Here is a 19,186-nt window from a genome sequence, read left to right on the forward strand (position 1 = left end):
CAGGTTTACAGGCTTTTCAGACATGGCTGAACCTGCTAAATATAGGCCGTAGTCTGCATTCCCACTGTCAGTGAACACAGCACTGCAGCAGAGCCTGCCTCTGTGTGTGTGTGTGTGTGTGTGTGTGTGTGTGTGTGTGTGTGTGTGTGTGTGTGTGTGTGTGTGTGTGTGTGTGTGTGTGTGTGTGTGTGTGTGACAGGTCAGAGAACAGGTAGATAGTAGACAGCAGCAGAGACAGAGGTCTCATTTACTTATTCAGTGTCTCTTGTAAACTCGGTGCAGACTGACTTGAGAAAAATGTCGTAGTTCAGTCTGGGAAGAGTCGGAGGGTAACTACTGACGGCGCGTCATTGCATCCCGACAGTTAAGGAGCTGAAATTTGCGCGTTCACCCGGTTGCTGTGCTCCCATTAATGCCGATCAGAGACGACAAAAACCCGTGTCTAGCGCAGAGACGTTTGACCCGGATGTAAACTTTCTTATTGTATTAAAAAGCCAGATGTTAGCAGCTGTTGGAGGGTTTTTTGTTCAGTGATTATAAGGCTAATGAAATGATGCACTGATTAGCACGATTCTGCAAATGCACGCTAAGGTGTTAACACTTCAAGCTCTCGTTGCAAAATCGGCTCACCAAGTTGGCCTTTTTTCCCAGCTACGACGGCATCCACTGTCTCCTCCTCCTCCTCTTCTTCAGACTTTTTCCGACAAACTTGAATGCCACTACGTAGAGTAGATGGATGACGCCCTCTGATGTTTTGTTCCTGCGTATTGACGTCATAGATGAAGGTCGCAGCCTGCGATTCAGTATGTGACGTCATTGCACAGTCTGCACACATCAAACTCGATGTCGTACCCAAGTTTTTTAAGATCCACGTCGCAGAGTGAAGCTGCACAAAACGTTTAAGACTGCAAAAATCTCCGAGTCTGCAGGAGGTTTAAATGCAGTTGAGTCAACAGTACCAACATTGCTCCTAATGAACAATCCAGCTCCAAAAACATAAAATCAATATGTGTTGGCCGTCTTCACAATCTTAATTCTACACTGATTGGAAGACGTTTTTCTAATTTTCTACTTATGAAATGTTGGATAAAAAAACAGAAAATTAAGAAGTAGAAAATAGGAGAATCTTCACTCTATTTTTGCGTTGGGCTGCCAAATAAAAAAAAAAAAATAGGAAAAACAACTTCAAACTCTTAATTCCTCATTGATTTGACAAATGAACAATACAATTTTGTAAAATTGAATTCAGTTTTCCAATTTTCTATTTTTCATTTTTGATGTGGAAAATTAAAATGCTGAACATTACAGGCAGTGACAACCCTCGTCCTTTTTGTTCAACATGATTATTGAAAGTTAGTTTCGACTTTCATTAGAAAACAGGATATATTTTCTTTTATTAAATCATGCTGCATCAGTTTTTCCACATCGGCTTGAATTAAATCTCTAATGTGAAGACAAAATCGCTCGGGAACGTGATTAATGACGTTAAGATCCAGTTGGTGGATTTACACGACGTTGCATAATTTTATGGAAACAGAAACAGTGAATTTATAATTGTGAGGACTTGTTTCTCTGCTGAATGACAGCTCCTCGTGTTTAGTGTCACACATGGGGGTGTGTGGGTGGGCATGCTATAATATTTTGTGTGTGTGTGTGTGTATGTGTGACAGAGAGACAGGGGGAGGATGGCGTCTACAGTGGCAGCTGTGGAGGAGATAATCCCCGGCCTGGACCTTAGCCTCTCAAATAGAAACTCCTACAACTATTGTGGCTCAATCAGATTAAAGAGACAAAAAAATCTTCATAGAGAGAAAGACAGAGAGGGAATGCACATCATTCATAATGCTGGCTCGGCTCTGTGCACAGAGACACAGCTCAGTCAGACACAATGCTGCGGTTGTCTCCTTTCTGTATGGTTAAGGGAAAAAACTGCCAGACAAGCAAATATTTGATTTCTGCTTTTCCTCGCGGGCCGCAGTTCCTTCAGTTTTGAGTCTTTAAGTTCAAATGTCACTCCAAAGGCATTTCTGAGACGGCCGCTCTCACTGCGCTTCATTTGATGGATTTTTTTAAGTGTACAAACTCTATCAGTCAATCAGTCAGTCAGACTGTATTTTTATAGTGTTTTTCATACAAGTAAAACCGTAACACAAAATGCTTTATACAATAAAACCAGAAGTCCCATCTACACACATACACACTCACACATTCACACAATGACACAGACACACAAGCACATGGATAAAAAGCAAGACTGTCATTAATTGAAGCACTGAAATAAAAATCCACACTAAAATTAGGAAATGAAGAAATGTTACCATAAGTGAGGAAACACCAGAGACAGAAAAAACCTATAGATAGAAAGAGTTTAAGGAATAAAATTAATTATAATTATGATAATAATGATAATGAGATAAATGATAATAAAAAAGTAGTAGTAATAAAAATAAAATAATAATAGTAGTTGTAGTAATAATAATTTTTAAAAAATGGATAATAAATAAATAAATAAAATAATCAAAATAGTTGATAAAAAGTAAATGGAAGGATAACAGCACAATGTATAATAATACATAAAAATGTAATAATAAAATTATATATTATGTAGTAAAATAGACAAAAATGTATAAATAAATACTCATCAAATAAATAAAGTTTAATTAAAATCCAGACTAAAAAAAGCGGGCTTGTTTTTAAATGCTAAATATAAACACTAAGACTTATCTTTTTTTTTAAATGGGTTAAACAAACGTCTCCTAAATGCTGAAAGGACGGTGGCAACATTTGCGAAAATATTAAAATGATAAGAGGGCTATTTTTAGGTCAGATGATCAGAATGTGTGTTTGTAGTCAGAAATTTTCCAGCTGAGGTGGGTAGTTCATTGTGATGTGTGTGTGTGTGTGTGTGTGTGTGTGTAACTGCAGCTGCTTAATTTGATTGAATATGATAGATCGGTTTTTCGTTATCCCCTCAGGCTTCAACATTATCACCGTGTGTTACCATGAAGGGAAACTTGATATATCTGGTGAGGTTTTGGCATTTATCGCTCAGGAGTTATCACAGTTTGAAGTTCAGTGGTTGGAAAAACCCCCAATTTGAACATGTTCCCCCTCTTCTGAAACCAAACCGGTCTGCTGTTTTCAGTGCTCACATTTAACATCAGCTTCGTTTGGTGGGTTTCTAAAGCAACAAAGAACATTTTCATATATATTTTTAGATAAAGTACGATCAGTAAGTTTATGCATGTTTTGGTCATAACTGCAGCTATTAGAAAAATAAAAAGCTTTAAGGGTTCTTCCTTACAAAGTCTCAAAAGACATAAAAATAAGGCCTTAATTGCTGTTAAAATGCCTTAAATAAATCTTTACAAAGTATAAAAAAAAAGATTTTTTTTTAGGTCTGATAAAATCTCAAAATAATTGGTAATATACATATTAAAATAATTTACCGTATTCTTCTCACATTAATGTCGCTCAGATCAGGATAAAGGAACCAACACTCAAATACACATCCAATTAAATGACAAAAAAACGGGCTTTCTTCAAAGCAAACCGTTTGTTTATTTTTATGATAATGTTGCACCCCACGAATCCTTGAAAAAATCTTTAAAGACATTAAATTCATTATTCAAAAGAATAAGGTCTTAATTAATCAATCCTTTAAAATGCCCAGACATGCAAAATAGTATTTTATTAATCTTTTTTAAAAATTGTAAACATTTAAAATTAAGTGGTAATTTTACTTTAATTATTATTTGTTGTTGTTGTCACCAAAAAAGTCATGTTTTATGTTACAATAAATGTAGAATTTTCCCTAAATCTTAATAATTGAATCGGGCTTCTGTTTTCTTTTTCTTTACTTTTTTTGTTGTGAAATTGGTCTTAAATTTAATTCAAAGTGACTTGAAAAAGTCTAAAATCTTTTTTTTATTTTTTTTTATTCAAGTTTATGTTATTATATATTTACATTACAAAATTGCAAAAAGTAATTGTTTCAGTTCATTTTTCCCATCTTCATTTTGGGTTTTTGTAAAATTGTTCTCAAAATTCAATCCGAGTTTTTAAAAAACGGTCTAAAAACACTTAAATCTAATTTTCCTTTAGCTGTAGGAACCCTGTTTACTTGTTTAAATCTAACAGCATTTATTATTTTATAAAGCTGTTTCAACAAAGCTTAAAATACAGAGATTTTGGCAGATTTTGCACCATGTTGTACTGAGCGTTTAAATGGATTTCATATGTACAGACGAGTCACTTGTTTGTTTAAGATATCAGTTTTGCTGCCTGCTTAAATGTTGCAGGTTCACATACAGGATAAAGCTTAAGCCCAAATACTGAATAATTCATTCATACATCAGACATTGAAAATGAAAGTTAGATTCCCCCCAATAAACTGGGCTTTTTTTAATCGCCAGGAAAATTCACTTAAGCATCTCAGCAATTCACGAGCTCAGGCGTAAAGTATAATGCAGCACCTGCTGTGCTCTATTATTACCTTTGGTTGTAGACGAGGTAATTATGTAAGGTTACTCAAGTTCATGAGGACTGCGGGCATGTTGGGCTGTCTGCCAGAGGTCCTCCACCTCTCAAAAATAATAAAACGCAGTTTTTATTTTGTTTTCTTTTTTATTTCCACACACAATAAAACTGTGTAAATCTAAGTAGTTAAAAAGTGTCAGTAAAAGTCAAGAAGTCACCGGCTTATATAATGGAGCTCCCCTCAACGTAAGGAAAAATAAATCATTGACATATTCAAAAAAAAAAAAAAAAAAATCTACTCAGCGTGTAGTATAATGAAAATAATTCATTTTTTTGTCTTTTTTCAAAAATCTAAAAGCATAGTGGCATCATGGGAAAAATGCAATTTAAAGGGTTAAAATTAATGAATTAAATTAATGAATATTTAAAATTTCTGATTAGGACTTTTGGCTAAAAAATAAATTAAATGAAAATAGAAAATAACATTAATGTATAATTTTTTAAAGCCTGAATTTGAGAAGCACATTTTGTGTGCAGAGTATTTGACACTGCACAAAAAATCATAATAATGTCTAAAAATCAATATTGATGCTAATCATTGACATTTACTTAAAAAATAATAATCTACTCATTATGTAGGATATTGAAAATATTTTTTTGTGTTTTTCATCTAAAAACTCAGTGGCATCTTGACAAAACCTGGTATTTAAAGGGTTAAAATTCTGGAAATTGATGAATATTTGATATCTATGATGTTGTTTTCATAAATTAACTCAATAGAAGTAGAAAATAATACGTAATATTTTGATTTTTGGAAAGCACCTTTTGTGCTCAGAGTGACATGAGTGTGTGTGATATTAAAGGGTTAAGTATGAGATTTTTAATTTCGCATTATTTGACCATTCTCACTGTCTTTGCTGTCATCTGGCTGAAAATTAAATCAGAAAAATCTAATTTCCAGTTGTTGTTTTGCAGCCTCACAGCAGTGCTTGATGTCAGTCTGTTTAAGAATAAGTCATCCAGTTTAGAAAGTTTCGGTCTCTGCTTTTCCTCCCCTGGTGGAGGTCAGAGGTCAGAGCCGATTCTTGCCAACATGTAGGCTCGAGCCGGAGTCGTGAGGATGAAGCATTTGTCTCCGACCGCTCGGCATCTGTTCCTCCTACGGTCCTGTAGAGGAGCACATTTTTTTACTCCTACAGTGTTTGTTGCTTTAATATTTGTCTAAAAGTACCTCAGCTCCAAGTGTTTAGTTTGTGTGTACGTTTATTTCTGCAGAAGACGTGTAAAAGCCCTGACACACACACACACACACACACACACACACACACACACTCTGCAGACGTTCAGCTGTGTTGGCCGGTCATTAGGTGTCTGCAGCCAGTAATCACACACAGTTTCTGTAACGTGTGTGTTTGGCATGTTGGCACGTGTCTTCGCTTCCACACGGCTGTTGAGCCGATCGAGCGTGCTGCGTGCTCCGACTGGACGGCCGTTAATGGTGCCGATAATTCTGGTTTCTCCGAGTCTTTCACCTTTGCCTTTTTAGCCATGCTAAGCTGGAGACCCGTAGACTCTTACATTGGTACACCTCTATATATAATTAGTCTGCTCCCACGCTACCTGCGGGTTTTATCGCGCCGAAAAGTACCCGACAGTATTTATTACGTTCGTAGGACGTAATAATTGGGAATGGGGCTTTTGGATGGTCTGCACCCTCAGCCTGGACTTTGTTGCAGGAGCTGGTGTCGTTAAATGTTTTTAAATGTAAAATGAGAGTTAGGAGCAGATTTTGTTGGATGTGGATGTTTTTCGCTGGCTGGTACAGCTGACCCTCAGAGAGTTCGCTCTTCACTCAAATGTAAATTTAAGTGCTTGTGAGTTGTATTTTGTCTCTGTCTGTAACTTTGTGTCTTCACTGCTGACTGTCTTTGGCCCGGTCTCCCTTGAAAAAGTGATTCTTAATCTCAATGGGACCAACCTGGTTAAATAAAAGTTAAATAAAAATAAGAGATTTTGGCTCTATAGTACCGCTGAAATATCCTGACGGCTGTTTACAGGGTTCCCATGGTCATGGAAACCTGGAAAAGTCTATGAATTATAGTGTTGTTTTCCAAACCTGGAAAAATCAGTAAATTAGTTTAAAAAAAAAAAAAAAGTTTTGGAAGTTATGGAATTTAGTTTTGTGTATTGAAATTCATAGTTTCAGTAATCTCCAGGGGAAAAACTTTTAGGTAATTTAACATAATTTCTTTTCTTCTGGTTACCTGCTGGTATAATGTAGCTCTGATATGCGTCAGTTTGCGGTTACACGATATTTATTGTTTCAGAAACGACGCTGTGATATGCAGTAGCGTATAGTGGTGTTTTTTATGGAAGTGTGGCTTTCCTGAGTGTGCGTGCGTTCGTGGATGTGGGAATGACTGTGTCCTGATCATTTTATTGCTGCCATTTTGCACAAATCTGTGAATTATCGTGATTAAGTCGGGTACAATATGACCTGGTGTTTTGCATTTACATCAACATCTGTCATGAATTAATTGTTCCACCTAACTGCACAGAAACTATTACAAAAAAGCAACTTTGCTTAAAAAAAGTAAACATCAACACACTTATCATTGTGAGCGTTGAAACATGCTGATGTTTGCATTCGCTGTGCCAAAGTTCGGCCTCACGGAGCCACAGTTACGGCTGCTGTGTAACCTTCGTGAGCTGCAGGCGTTCGGGCAGACGATGCGTGTGCAAATGTTCACGGAGAGCTGCGTGTCAGCGCTCAGCGTGACGTTGGACCGGTCTGCCTTCGTAGGCGCGATTTCTTAAAGGTCGGTTTGGTGTGTCAACACACAGCCCAGAGGCTGAGGCCCTCCGTGTGAATAAACACACACTCACCCAGCGTCGCTCTTCATCGCTCTGTGTATCCAATATCTATACGTCCACTGTGACACACACACACACACACACACACACACACACACACACACCCTGCCTGCACTCCTGATTTCAGCCAACTTATGTTTTTGGTCCAAGGCCGCGCCCTGATCCAGTAATGCTGGTCTTGTGCAGGCGGAGCAGCTGGGGGGACGACGGGGACAGCTGGCATTCTGCAGGCTCACTGGAGCAAAGAGACCCGGGACACTCGCAGTACTCAGGGGCCAGTTGGACAGCTGTCCTGGGCTGGGCTAGTGGGAAATTATGAATTTAAGGGAGAGGAAGAGGGAGGCGAAGAGAAGAAATAGTCATCTAGGAAATAGGATTAAGTCTGGAATAGGACTGTAAATCAGCGTTTCTGTGAGTGTGCCAGTGTGCCAATTTTCAACTGGAGTCGTACCGTTGTCCAAAATATCGATATATTATGTGGTATCATAATGAAAATCATATTCAAATCTTTGAGCTATGAGCAAATGGGTTCGATTTCTTTTCGAAACATGCGATAAAAGGCAACAAGCAACATGACAGGGTATGTTTTGCAAATTGCAAGAAATTTGTAGATTGAAATGTGTCTTTAAAAAGCTAGAGGAAAATGTCCCTGTTTGTAATAATCATAATTATGCATTTCAAATTATGCTACAAAATTATTTTTATTTCTTAAACACTTTTTCAGGTCATTTCCTTGTTTATTTTCTTTTTTACTTTCCTTTTTTAAAATTTTCTGGTAATTTTCTTGTTTTTTTATTTTCCTTTTTTTGTTGCTAATTTTCAGGTAATTTTTATGTGCTTTTTTTTTTCTTTTAGCAACTTGGTGCGAAGTTTTTGAGTCATTTTTTTCCTTAATTTGCCTGTTGCCTTCTTACCATGTTTATGAAAGAAACCCAGTCAATTTGCTAAAGTTTAAAACAAGTATGTATGAAGAATAAAAATGACAAAATTAAACACAGATAAAAAGAAGATAAAATAAGTAAGTTAATATATGAAAATATGTATAAAAATAAAAGTAAAGCGGGAAACATCCAGATAAAGAGGTATGTTCAGTCAGGATTTTTGAAAGAAAATACATAATTTAATCAAATAAAAAAGTGGTTTCATGGGTGTTAGTTAAGAGACAAATGAGTTGTTTTATAGTGGTATAAAAAAAAAAAAAAATCCAATATCATGCGTCATTACTTGTCGTCTTTCTTTTGGCTGCTTGCCTGCTAATGTGAGACTGTCGCACAGAATTTCAAAATAAAGGCGTAACCCAGAGATGATGACGTGGATCTTTTACATAGTTGATCACTGAAATCAATATATTGAACCCAGATGGATGGATCCTTTCAGCCCTCGTCTGTACATCGAGGGTTTTCTGTCTCTTTACTTTTGTCAGTGAGCCGCTTTTTTCGGGCAGAAACCTCCAGTGACGCTGCATTAATGATTACATGTCTGCCTGAGCCAAAAAATGAAAAAAATGAATTATGCAAATGACTTGTGATCAAAGACGGTGAAAGAAATTGCTTTTAACAAACTCGACTCGTGTAATTCTCCTGAGTAAAACTGAGTCATTCTTCAGCACGAGATCCCGTCTGACGGGATGAGAGCGGGAGATTAACGCGGCTCGCAGAATCAAGCGAGTGACAGCTCGGTTGTGTGACACACGTGTATCGCGTCCTTTTTTTCCTTTTCTGTTGCTCCTCAGGCTTCAAAAACCGCGCTCAGATTATCAGACGGGCTCTGGCTGCCTTTTGCAACATCGTTCAGACGCCGGCTGCGTGACTCAGAGCTGTTGCTCAGTTTTCCTCTGAAATTTGTTCATGTCTAGATGATGCTGAAATGCAACGCTGTAACTGGAAGGAAGGACATCGTGCACTACTTTTTCACAGTCATGTTTTTGTCTTTGTTTTTTTCAATGACAACCAAATGGTACTTTTAAGAAAATTGAAATAATCCACACTTATTGAGTGATGTGACATGATATTTCGAAATCACTACTGGAGAAAAAAAACTTAAACCCTCGATGGTACGCGTTATGATGACAGTTGGTAAAAACTTTTCTGTCATAAAAGAGATAAAGTAAACTTAATCTAAAGTATGCACTTTTGGTTGCATTGTCTTAAAACAACACTGTACCATGATAAGAAGTGAAAAAAATCTCGGTTAATTTGCAGAGAATTGTGTTGGCTGTTACAGCATAAACCTAAATAAACAATACCAAAAATGTCGTGGTGCAATTCCTGAACAATTCGATGTTTTGACATTTACAACTTGTGCATTTTTTGTCATTTTCTGTTTATTAATTTTCAAATTTAGCACATTAAACAGTTAAAAACTGCATGTATATATATTATATATTTTTTTCTTATTTTTTCTCTTTTTATTATTATATTGACAATAATGTATATGCAGCATACATCCTATCATTAATCATTATCTATGTCTTATTTGCTCAGTCCTTTTTCTCTGTCTTCAGCTGCAAACACGCTCGACCTTAACACATAAACGCGAGTGACCTCATTAAATAACCTATAATAAAGTAAAATAATCAGTTTGCATATCAACAACAGAAAGAATACCATCGTGTGTGATCATTTTTTGAACGCTTGTTGTTTTTTTGTGGTTTTTCTGTCCTGTTTTGTCTGGTCTCGTCTATCTGTGTCTCATCTACCCCCGTGCATGCGTTGCGTCACCCTGTTTTTGTCCTTCCTTTTTGTACTCACTAATAAAAAACAAAATTAAATGAATGGAAAAACACTCATCATGGGCAACTTTTGTGAATAAACCAGCAGCTGCAGCGTGAAGGTTAATTTCTTTCAGCACGCTCACGCGTGCACACGTTAACTCCGACACACACACCGATGCTCCACCAGCTCAACACACCTGCACTGTAGCCGCACTTAGTCAGACATGAGCGCCCTCACAGCTGCGCCGCTCCAGACTGAAGCCATTTTTGTGACCGTTTTCGGAGACGGTGCTTCTGAATTTTATAGCAGGGAGCACCAGTGAGACTTGCAAATACGTCCCCCTCTTTTTTTTCTCCCAATCATTATTATATTTCATGTCAAACATCAGAAGGAAGCAAGATTTGGTGTGTATGTGCTGCTGAGGGAGCAACGTTACTGCGTCTGCTCTAGCTGTCGAAACTTTGCTCTGCTCTGCCAGAGTCGTCTCTAACTTTGGCCGAGCTGGTTGGAGCGCGGCGAGAAGAGATGGTCTATTTTCTCGGTCGACTAAGCTGAATTAAATCCCGCTTTGTTTCTCAGACCATCTAAAGGTAGAAATGTATATATTCTGACCTTCAGGCTGATATACGTGACTGTCTGCTTTCCAAAAATTAGGTGTAAACAAAAAAAGGCAAAACACACATATATGGAAATAAAATTGATTGTTTCTTGGCACAGACATTGACAAGTAATATAACAGTGGCTGAGCAGGGACAGTGGAAATTAAAGATTATGTAACATATATTGTGTGTGTGTATATATAGTTTCTTTAAAATGTTGTATTTTCTTTAATTTTATGTGATTTATACGCAATTTTTAGCCTTATTTTTCTAAATTATGTCAATGTTTTTTATTTTATTTATTTTATTTTCCATTTTATGTTATGCATTCTGTGCATTCAGTTTTTATCCTTATTTTATCTTACTTTAACCAGTATTATTAAGTGGGTTTTATCCATGCGAAGATGCATTCTGTGCTTTTAATACTGATCGTATATTATTTTTACATGCAGGTTTTATTGTCTTTATGTCTTTTGATGTGAAGCACTTGGTGCATGTAATTTAAAGGCAACATTTAATTAAATTTTTACTAATCTCTTGTTCATTTTCGGGCCATGTCTTGTTAAGTTGCCCGATCAAACCAATTTGCTCAGGTTTCAAACGGTTTAACAAATCAGAATCTGGAATCAGGACTTAAATCCAGCCTTTGTCACTGAGGCTAAATGAGTTTGTACAGACTCAGGTGCAGGTCACACACACACACACACACACACACACACACACACACACACACACTATTGGCCCTTTTAATTAGAAGCTGTTGCTGAAGTGTTTGAAATTGTGTTTGTTAGATTGCACTCGCCTGCCGCTCTCCTGTTAGTTCTGTAGTTTCCTAATATTTACCGAGAAGTTCTCCAACATGCAGCTCTGAGTCCACAGGAAATTAAATCAGATGGCCTAAAGCTAAATTTAGGGGGTTGATTACTGTCTGTTGTTGACTGTGTGTGTGTGTATGTGTGTGTGTGTGTGTGTGTGTGTGTGTAGCACTGACTCTTTCTCTCTTTTTTTGTCACCATCAGGTATTAAATGAAGAGTGTGATCAGAACTGGTACAAGGCAGAGCTAAATGGAAAAGATGGCTTCATTCCCAAGAATTACATAGAGATGAAAGCCCATCCGTAAGTATCGCGCTCAACAGTTTCCTTAATGATGGTTTTTGATTATGTATCTGGGTCTTGGTGTGAAAGTGTGCGCTCTGCTGTACATGTCGTACCGTAAATGACACGCTGCTGCTCGTTTTTCTCTCTCTGCCGCCTCTTGACGTGTTAACTGTCGGGTTGAGGAGGATTCAGATAACGACTCCAAAAAAATAATTAAATAATTAAATATTATTGTCATTTTGAGATTATTTTATGCACTCACATAATAACATAATGACATAATAATACTATAATAAATGTATTTTAACATTTTAAGCACTTTCTGCTGTTCTTTTTTGGTTTATTGTAAGATTATTTTTTTTACTAATTTCTTCTTAGTATCTTGTTAGTAAAGTATTTATAAAATTGTTAGATTATAGTACCTTTGGGACGCCTGGTAGTTCACCTTGTAGAGTGGCGACCTCATAAACAGAGGCTCTGAAAATATGTCCAGTTTATTAAATTATTTTTACATAATTGTTGTAGTTTTAAAGCTTTTTTAAGTTGCTTTGTTCTTGTGCTTTTTTTACTTAATTGATTTTTGTTTGTTTTTTTGGCAAATTTATCCTTGTCATGCCTAATCTTTCCTAAAAAATAAATGAAAAAAGCAAAAAATCTTTAAAAAATTTTTAAAAATCAATTTTACTACCTAAAATTACTCAGATGAGACCAGTGATGCCCGTCTTGTGACTAATTGACAAACATAACGAAGCTCCGAACACCGAACATCCGGCCAATGTGCTGCAGTCCAGTGATGGACGGACTAGGAGCCGAGGGCTTGCTGTTGGACATAAGGAGTGGAGGACCGAGTTGTTGGAGGGTAAAATGACAAAAAAACTTTCACCTCTAGCGACTATCAGAACTGTGCATCTCCACCTCCGAAAACACAGCTGCAGGCTACCGGTCAGCTACACTGTGTCGTCTTTAAGTGTCACTTTATTTTTCTTTGGGTGGATGTAAATGAGCAGACGACTGATGTCCATTAATTTGCTATGTCCCTTTTAAGTAAATTAAAAAAAGGGGTTGAGAGGACAAAAAAAAAAAAAGAGGACGCCCGAGTCTTAAAATATTTGCTGCTGTTTATTCTGGCATCATTTTGGCCACGATGTCGGTGACATTTTTGATGACGTAATTACCGTGTCGGGTCTAAGTGGGCTTTAACTACAGCAATCCTGCTCACTCTGATGAGCCCTGATTGTATGTGATGCTTTGTGTGTGTGTGTGTGTGTGTGTGTGTGTGTGTGTGTGTGTGTGTGTGTGTGTGTGTGTGTGTGTGTGTTAAACCTCTCCACAGAGCGCCTGGCAGGATCCTTAGAGGACATTACCTCTGGACCTGCGCTCGCTGCCAGATTAGCTCTCTCTGTATTAATGTGCTCGAGGCCTCTCACGCTTAATTGAATATTGACCTCATTGCATCACTGCTGGGCTGCGATCAGATGTAGTTTTCGCAGTGCGGGACGTCATTGTGTCGGGCCTCTTTGGCCGTTTTACTGCTGCTGTGTGTCTGCCCTCTGTACCAGCAACACTGTCCGATGTCCAGTCTTTATTACGGTTATGAGAAATCAATATTTATTTTCATAATCATTATAATAAAGGCTCTCAGGGGTGTTGCAGCTTTTATACAAAGTTCTTTACAATGTGTGAAATGTTTCCTGTAAAGTTATATACGTACAGACAGATAGATTATGTGCAATAATTACTGCCTGATTTCACCACAAATTACTGTAAAACAATTACCCAAAAACAATTAATAACCCAGGCTATTATTTTCTTAAATCATTGACCTCAGCAGGCTTGTATTAGGACAGGGGTCTATATGGGACTTTTATTTACCTTCACATAAAACTGTTGCTCAGCAAAGATGGGAAATAATATCAAATTAAATATTTAACCCTTTGAAACCTGGGAAAATTGTCTTTTTTTTTCTTTTTTTTCCCCAAATACGAAAAGTAGGTAATAAGCAAAAAATGAGGAAAAAATTACCCAAATACAAGAAAATTATCTGAAAAAATTTGCCCAAAAAAAACATGAAAAATAAGGAAAAAAAGAGACAGTAACAAAAAAAAAAAAACAAAACAAAGTGAGAAATTACCTGAAACAAATCTTTTAAAGAAGTCATAAATCTGTAAAATAATTTTAAATATAGAATTATGATAATAATGAATATAGTTCACTGGACACTTTTCCTTAACTATTAAAAAAATAGTCCTCTACACCTACTAATTTTTATTTTTTAATTTTTATCTCTCTTGTTTACTATGCCGCTTTGGTGCTCGTGGTTTTATTAAAATTAATTGAATTATTGAATTGCGGAGGATCTTACCAAGCTAACATTGTGTAGTATGTCCGTACTGACAAAAGTTTAAACATGTATACATATTTGTATGCGTGATTTAAACAGCTAACTCCACAGCACAGTTTAATACATCCATAAAAATGACCTGCATGGTAACCAGGCCGAGCCTCTAAATGAAACAGGCATTTATTTTATTCATATACTTCATTTAAACGCACACGCAATCAATTTAAAAACAATAGACAAAGCAGCGGTGCATATTCAAAATGATAATAATGATAATGTGTAGGAACAAACGGCTGGTAAAAGAGAGTGGGCGTGTATTTGAATTTTTACGGCCGTCATTATTTTAATATCGCCGTATCTTCGGGGGTTTAGGATTAATTTTACTGCCTGTCACTCGTCCCGACCACATCAAAGGGAGAGAGCAGGAACGGCGTTTGCAGGAGTTTCGAGAGGAGATCCGAGTTTAGATATTCACGAACCAACAGCCAACTTTACTCCACAATAACACATAAATCTGACCAAAATACATCTCTATTATTAACCCTTGGGGACTTTTTGGCGTATTTTACACGCTTTTCATTCTTCATTTACTGATTTTGGCTGTGATAATGTGCGTGGCATACATTTTGGCAAGACTGTGTATTTTTGATTAAATTTGAAAATTTACAGCTCTCACTCTAGGTTTGAAAGGGTAAATTATCAAGCTGAATAATTTTGGGCTTCTGCTCCTATAAAGGCACTTTATAGATATTTTCTTTTACTTTTACCCCTACCTAAAAATTCCTAAAAATTTGTTAAAGTCTTTTTCATTTTCCAATTCCAATATTAGATTTTTTATATATTTTTAAAGTTTGATTTATATTTATTTTTGTTTATTTTTTTATTATTATATAATTTTGGGTTACTTCTGTAAAGGTACTATAATATAATATATACTTTTTGGTGTATATATTTACATGTGTTAATGACTTTTTAAAAAAATTTTAAACATTTTTTTCATATTCTGATTTCTGAATATCCTCAAGAAAAGTAATATTTAAAACTTGCCTAGTTATGCTTTTATATTGTTTTGATATGAGTGGCACAAAATTGTCTTAAAGTGACAGTAATATCATTTATTGGAATTATTTTGGGGACAGTTTTCTGTCCAACAAAAGCAGTTATCACGATAGGCCGACTTTGACGCGAGCACAGCTGGATCCCCTCTGAAACCTTAATTTCAGCCCATAATAAGCTCACTGACTGTGTGTGTTTCCCAGCTACATAATCTCGTCTCTCTCCGGCTTGTCAGTCTGGTCAAGGTTCATGTCGCGTGTCTCGCAGCCGTTTGCTTTAAAAACACAAAAAACAGCCTTGCTTTGCTTTGTTGTGTGCATGATAACAGAAAGGAGCGGAGGAGTTACAGGGGCGCCGTTAATGGAAACTCAACTCTTCCAGTTCCTGCTTTTCAAAGTGCAGATAATTCTTTATGGCTTTTATTATGAAATAGCCAGCAAGCCAAATTTGCACTAAGGCTGGATCCCAGCAGAACCACAAATCACAGCCTGCAGTGACTGTGAGAGGTGCTCTAATGTCTCATGTTGCCCGCTCTAATGGGCTCCGTTTTAAAGTGACACCGCATCCGAGGACGTCATCAGAAGTTGTTTTTAATGACATTTTCCTTTAATCAGCCCACTGTTCAGTAAGGTTTGAGTCAGAGCTGTTTGGGTGCAACTGAGGAAAGTGGTGCACTACTGTGATGCAGGTTAATGCAACAGGAGGCAGTTAAATTTTAGTGAAATAGTTTATTGTTTCTGTGTAAAATATAGATTAACTGTAAATGATTGATTGAAGAAAACTGCCCAGTAATAGTCACGGACGGGAGTATTTGCAGACGTGCCTCCCACATGTGAACTTTTACGTACATATTTTTATGCCTCCGTTGTTGCTTGAGGAATTACGTTTCCGGGTTGTTCATGTGTACGTCTCTGCGTGCATACCATTCGCATAAAACTTGGTATCTCAATAATGTATCAATCAATAAGGACTTTCTGCAAATTTTCTTTTTTTCCCCTTTTTTGAAAATTTTAGGTGATTTTTTTTTATGGAAAATTTAAAAAAGGTATTTTTTTATAAAACAGACTTGGAAGGCATGTTTTCTTAAAAAAAAAAAAAAAAAAGTTTTGGTTTTTTTCTCTTGAAATTTTTGGTGATTTTTTTTTTCTATAAAAATTTTATAGAAAACCTAAAAAAAAATGTGGTTCTTTTTCCACTTAAACTTCACGAAGTTGGCATGTTTTCTTTAAAAATCGCCAAAATGGTATCTTTTTTTTGCCAGATACTAAAGAGAAATTGTTGGAAAAAATGCCGGGCACGTGGAGCAAGAAAGAAAAATATTATTCTGGGTCCTTGAAAAGTCATGGGAAATTTTTGAAAATTTGTACATGACAGTGTTTGGGAACCCTGATAATTTAATGTCAGTCCTCAAACTCGAGATTCAAGCTGATTGTCATTCAGCAAAGACATCCGAGATGCAGAGCAGAACGAAATCACGAGCATGGCTCCGTGTAAAAACACAGATAAAAGACAGAGCAGTGCAACAGAGACGGAGACCTCTATGAATAAACATGAGTAAAACTGAATAAATAAATGAATAGTTCTGGACATGGCACAGGCATAAAGAGGCAGAATTATTGCACAACAAAGGGGGAAAGTTGCACATTTACGTAGCAAATATTATTACATAATACAACATAAGTGTGTAATAACTTCCCCCTTTTGTTGTATGTATGTTTCTTGCCCATCTCTGCCCAGTAATGGGGTAGAAACCATGGCGACAGTGACGAAGCTGCTGGAGTTTGCCTTCATCTCACATTGTGGTGACAACTGAGCGCCACCCCGAAGCGCCCGGCGCTCACGCAGTCCAGCACATCTGAGCGACACAGCGGCGCGGTGGAGGACAGCTCAGCTCGGGCTCGTCTCTGTAAACAGATCTGTCCCCTGCGCAGCCGTCGCTGTGCTTTTGTGGCTCATGCTCAGGTTTGTGTGACGCCGGTGGAGCAGCATGAAAGGCTTTGGGCCGTTTCTCCCTCGCAGGCGTGGAGGTGCTGGCGTGAAAGCGGTGCCAGTCGCTGTCCTCCTCCTGCCGTTTCCCCGGCTCCATTAATTGCTCTGCTATCGCTTTTATCAAACGGCGAAAGAGACTCGGCGTGCACGCTCGCCTCGCCGCAGAGCACCGATACAAAGCAGATCAAGAGCTGGCCGTTTCATTATTGATTTTCACCTGCGTGTAAAGGAGCCAAGATGTCATCTTTTGGCTGACTGTACTTTTTAATTATTTACACGAGTAAAGAGCTTTCACTGGTTTTGTCTCCCATTTGTCTCCGGCTCTCTATCCGTCTTAATCACCCTCACTTATTCTCTCTGTCAGGGTTTTCTCACTGCGCTGTATTAGCAGCTACATTGTGCAACATTGTGCATTTATGGAGCTTAGAAATGAGTGAAAACTTTCTGACTTTAAAGGGGAACTATGCCCTTTTTTTAAAAGTTCATGCATTTTAGAGATTTGCTCTTTGACGGTCCAAAAATGACCCTAAACATGAACAACTCTGCTAAACACAAAAACTGGAAACTTGTTAAGTCACAGTGAGTGAAGCCTGGAGCTGCTCACAGACGCAGAAAACATGCTCACAAATATCGATTTGAACTGTCCTTATCCATGAAAATAACAGATCCTAAATTAGGTGATGTTCCCCTTTAAATCTCAAAATGAATCTGTTATTTTTACCGCTTCTCAATTTAGAGATTTTGAAACGAAAATGCTTGCAAGTGCAATATTTATTTTTATGCTTCCTTGACGATCTCTGTTGATGAAGGCATCATGTTTTCCAGTTGTCCGTCTGTCCGTCTCATTCTTGTGAACTCGAAGGGAATGTCCTCAAATTTGGCACAAAAGTCAACCTGATCTCAACAATGACCTCATTAGATTTTGGTGGTTCCTAACTGGTCCAGCCACAGGGTTTCAGATTTCCCCTGAGTCATTATTTCAGGGTCCACACATCCGATAAAAGACCAAACTTTCAATTTTATTTCACCAATAGTAAACAACATGGTGGCTTAGAACACAAAGAAATAAGCAGAAATGGCACTTCAAAATAAAAGCTCTGTACTTCAAAATAGTGTTTTTTAACACTCAGACTGGACTGGTGACATACCAGTTGGTATCCTCTGGTCTGAGATCAAGGTCACTGTGACCTCGTTCATCTTATTCTTGTGAATGTGATATCTTCAAAACAGCACTACAGATTTCTTCAAATTTGGCACAAACATCCGCCTGGACTGAAAGAGATATTTGAGGTGAAAGGTCAAAGTCACTGTGGCCTTGTTTGTCTTATTCTTGTGAATGTGATCTGTTCAGAACAACATCAGAGATTTCTTAAAATTTGGCACTAACGTCCACCTGGACTCAAGTAAGTGTTGGTAGTGAAAGGTCAAGGTCACTGCGGCCTTGTTCGTGTTATTCTTTAGAACCTGATATCTTAAGGATGAATTTGGTGGTCAAAGGTCACTTTGGCCTCACAAAACATGTTTTTGCCATAATTAAAAAAAAACATGCTAATTATGACAAAAATTAACATCTATTAGGATAAAATGTTGAAGAGATGATATTTTAGAACCACAAGGTCAAAGGTCAACTTCACTGTGACATCATAATATGCTACAAAAGCACTACAAACATCTGTCCGTACGTACATCTCTCGGTCGGTACAAATGTACGTCCCATTCTTACGAACCCAAAGATTCAAGAACACTTCGAGGGAATTTCTTCAGATTTTGCACAAACGTCCACTTGGACTCATCAATGAATTGATTAGATTACGGTGGTCAAAGGTCACTTTGACCTTTTGTCCGTCTCAATCTCGTGAATGTGATATCTCAACAACACCTTAAGCAAATATTTTAAATTTTGACACAAACGTTCACTTAAGATAAATTGATTCGAATTTGATGGTTAAACGGCCACTGTGACCTCACAAAACATGTTTTTGGCCGTAACTCGCTAATTATGAAAAAATTTCACACAAACGTCTCATAGGATAAA

At 37.3% G+C, this 19,186-nt stretch overlaps 1 protein-coding gene across 1 annotated transcript in view; it reads left to right on the plus strand.

Moving 5' to 3' along the window:
- Window positions 1-19,186, plus strand: part of grb2b (growth factor receptor-bound protein 2b) — a 52,995-nt gene that overhangs the window by 27,189 nt on the left and 6,620 nt on the right. Inside the window, exon 3 of the mRNA XM_042504299.2 lies at window positions 11,686-11,783. Coding sequence (XP_042360233.1) covers window positions 11,686-11,783 — 98 coding nt within the window. The remainder of the gene's footprint in view (window positions 1-11,685; window positions 11,784-19,186) is intronic.

Source organism: Plectropomus leopardus, chromosome 18 (assembly GCF_026936395.1).
Source record: "Plectropomus leopardus strain MGB_pleo_1.0 chromosome 18, ASM2693639v1, whole genome shotgun sequence".
Classification (NCBI taxonomy): Eukaryota; Metazoa; Chordata; class Actinopteri; order Perciformes; family Serranidae; genus Plectropomus; species Plectropomus leopardus.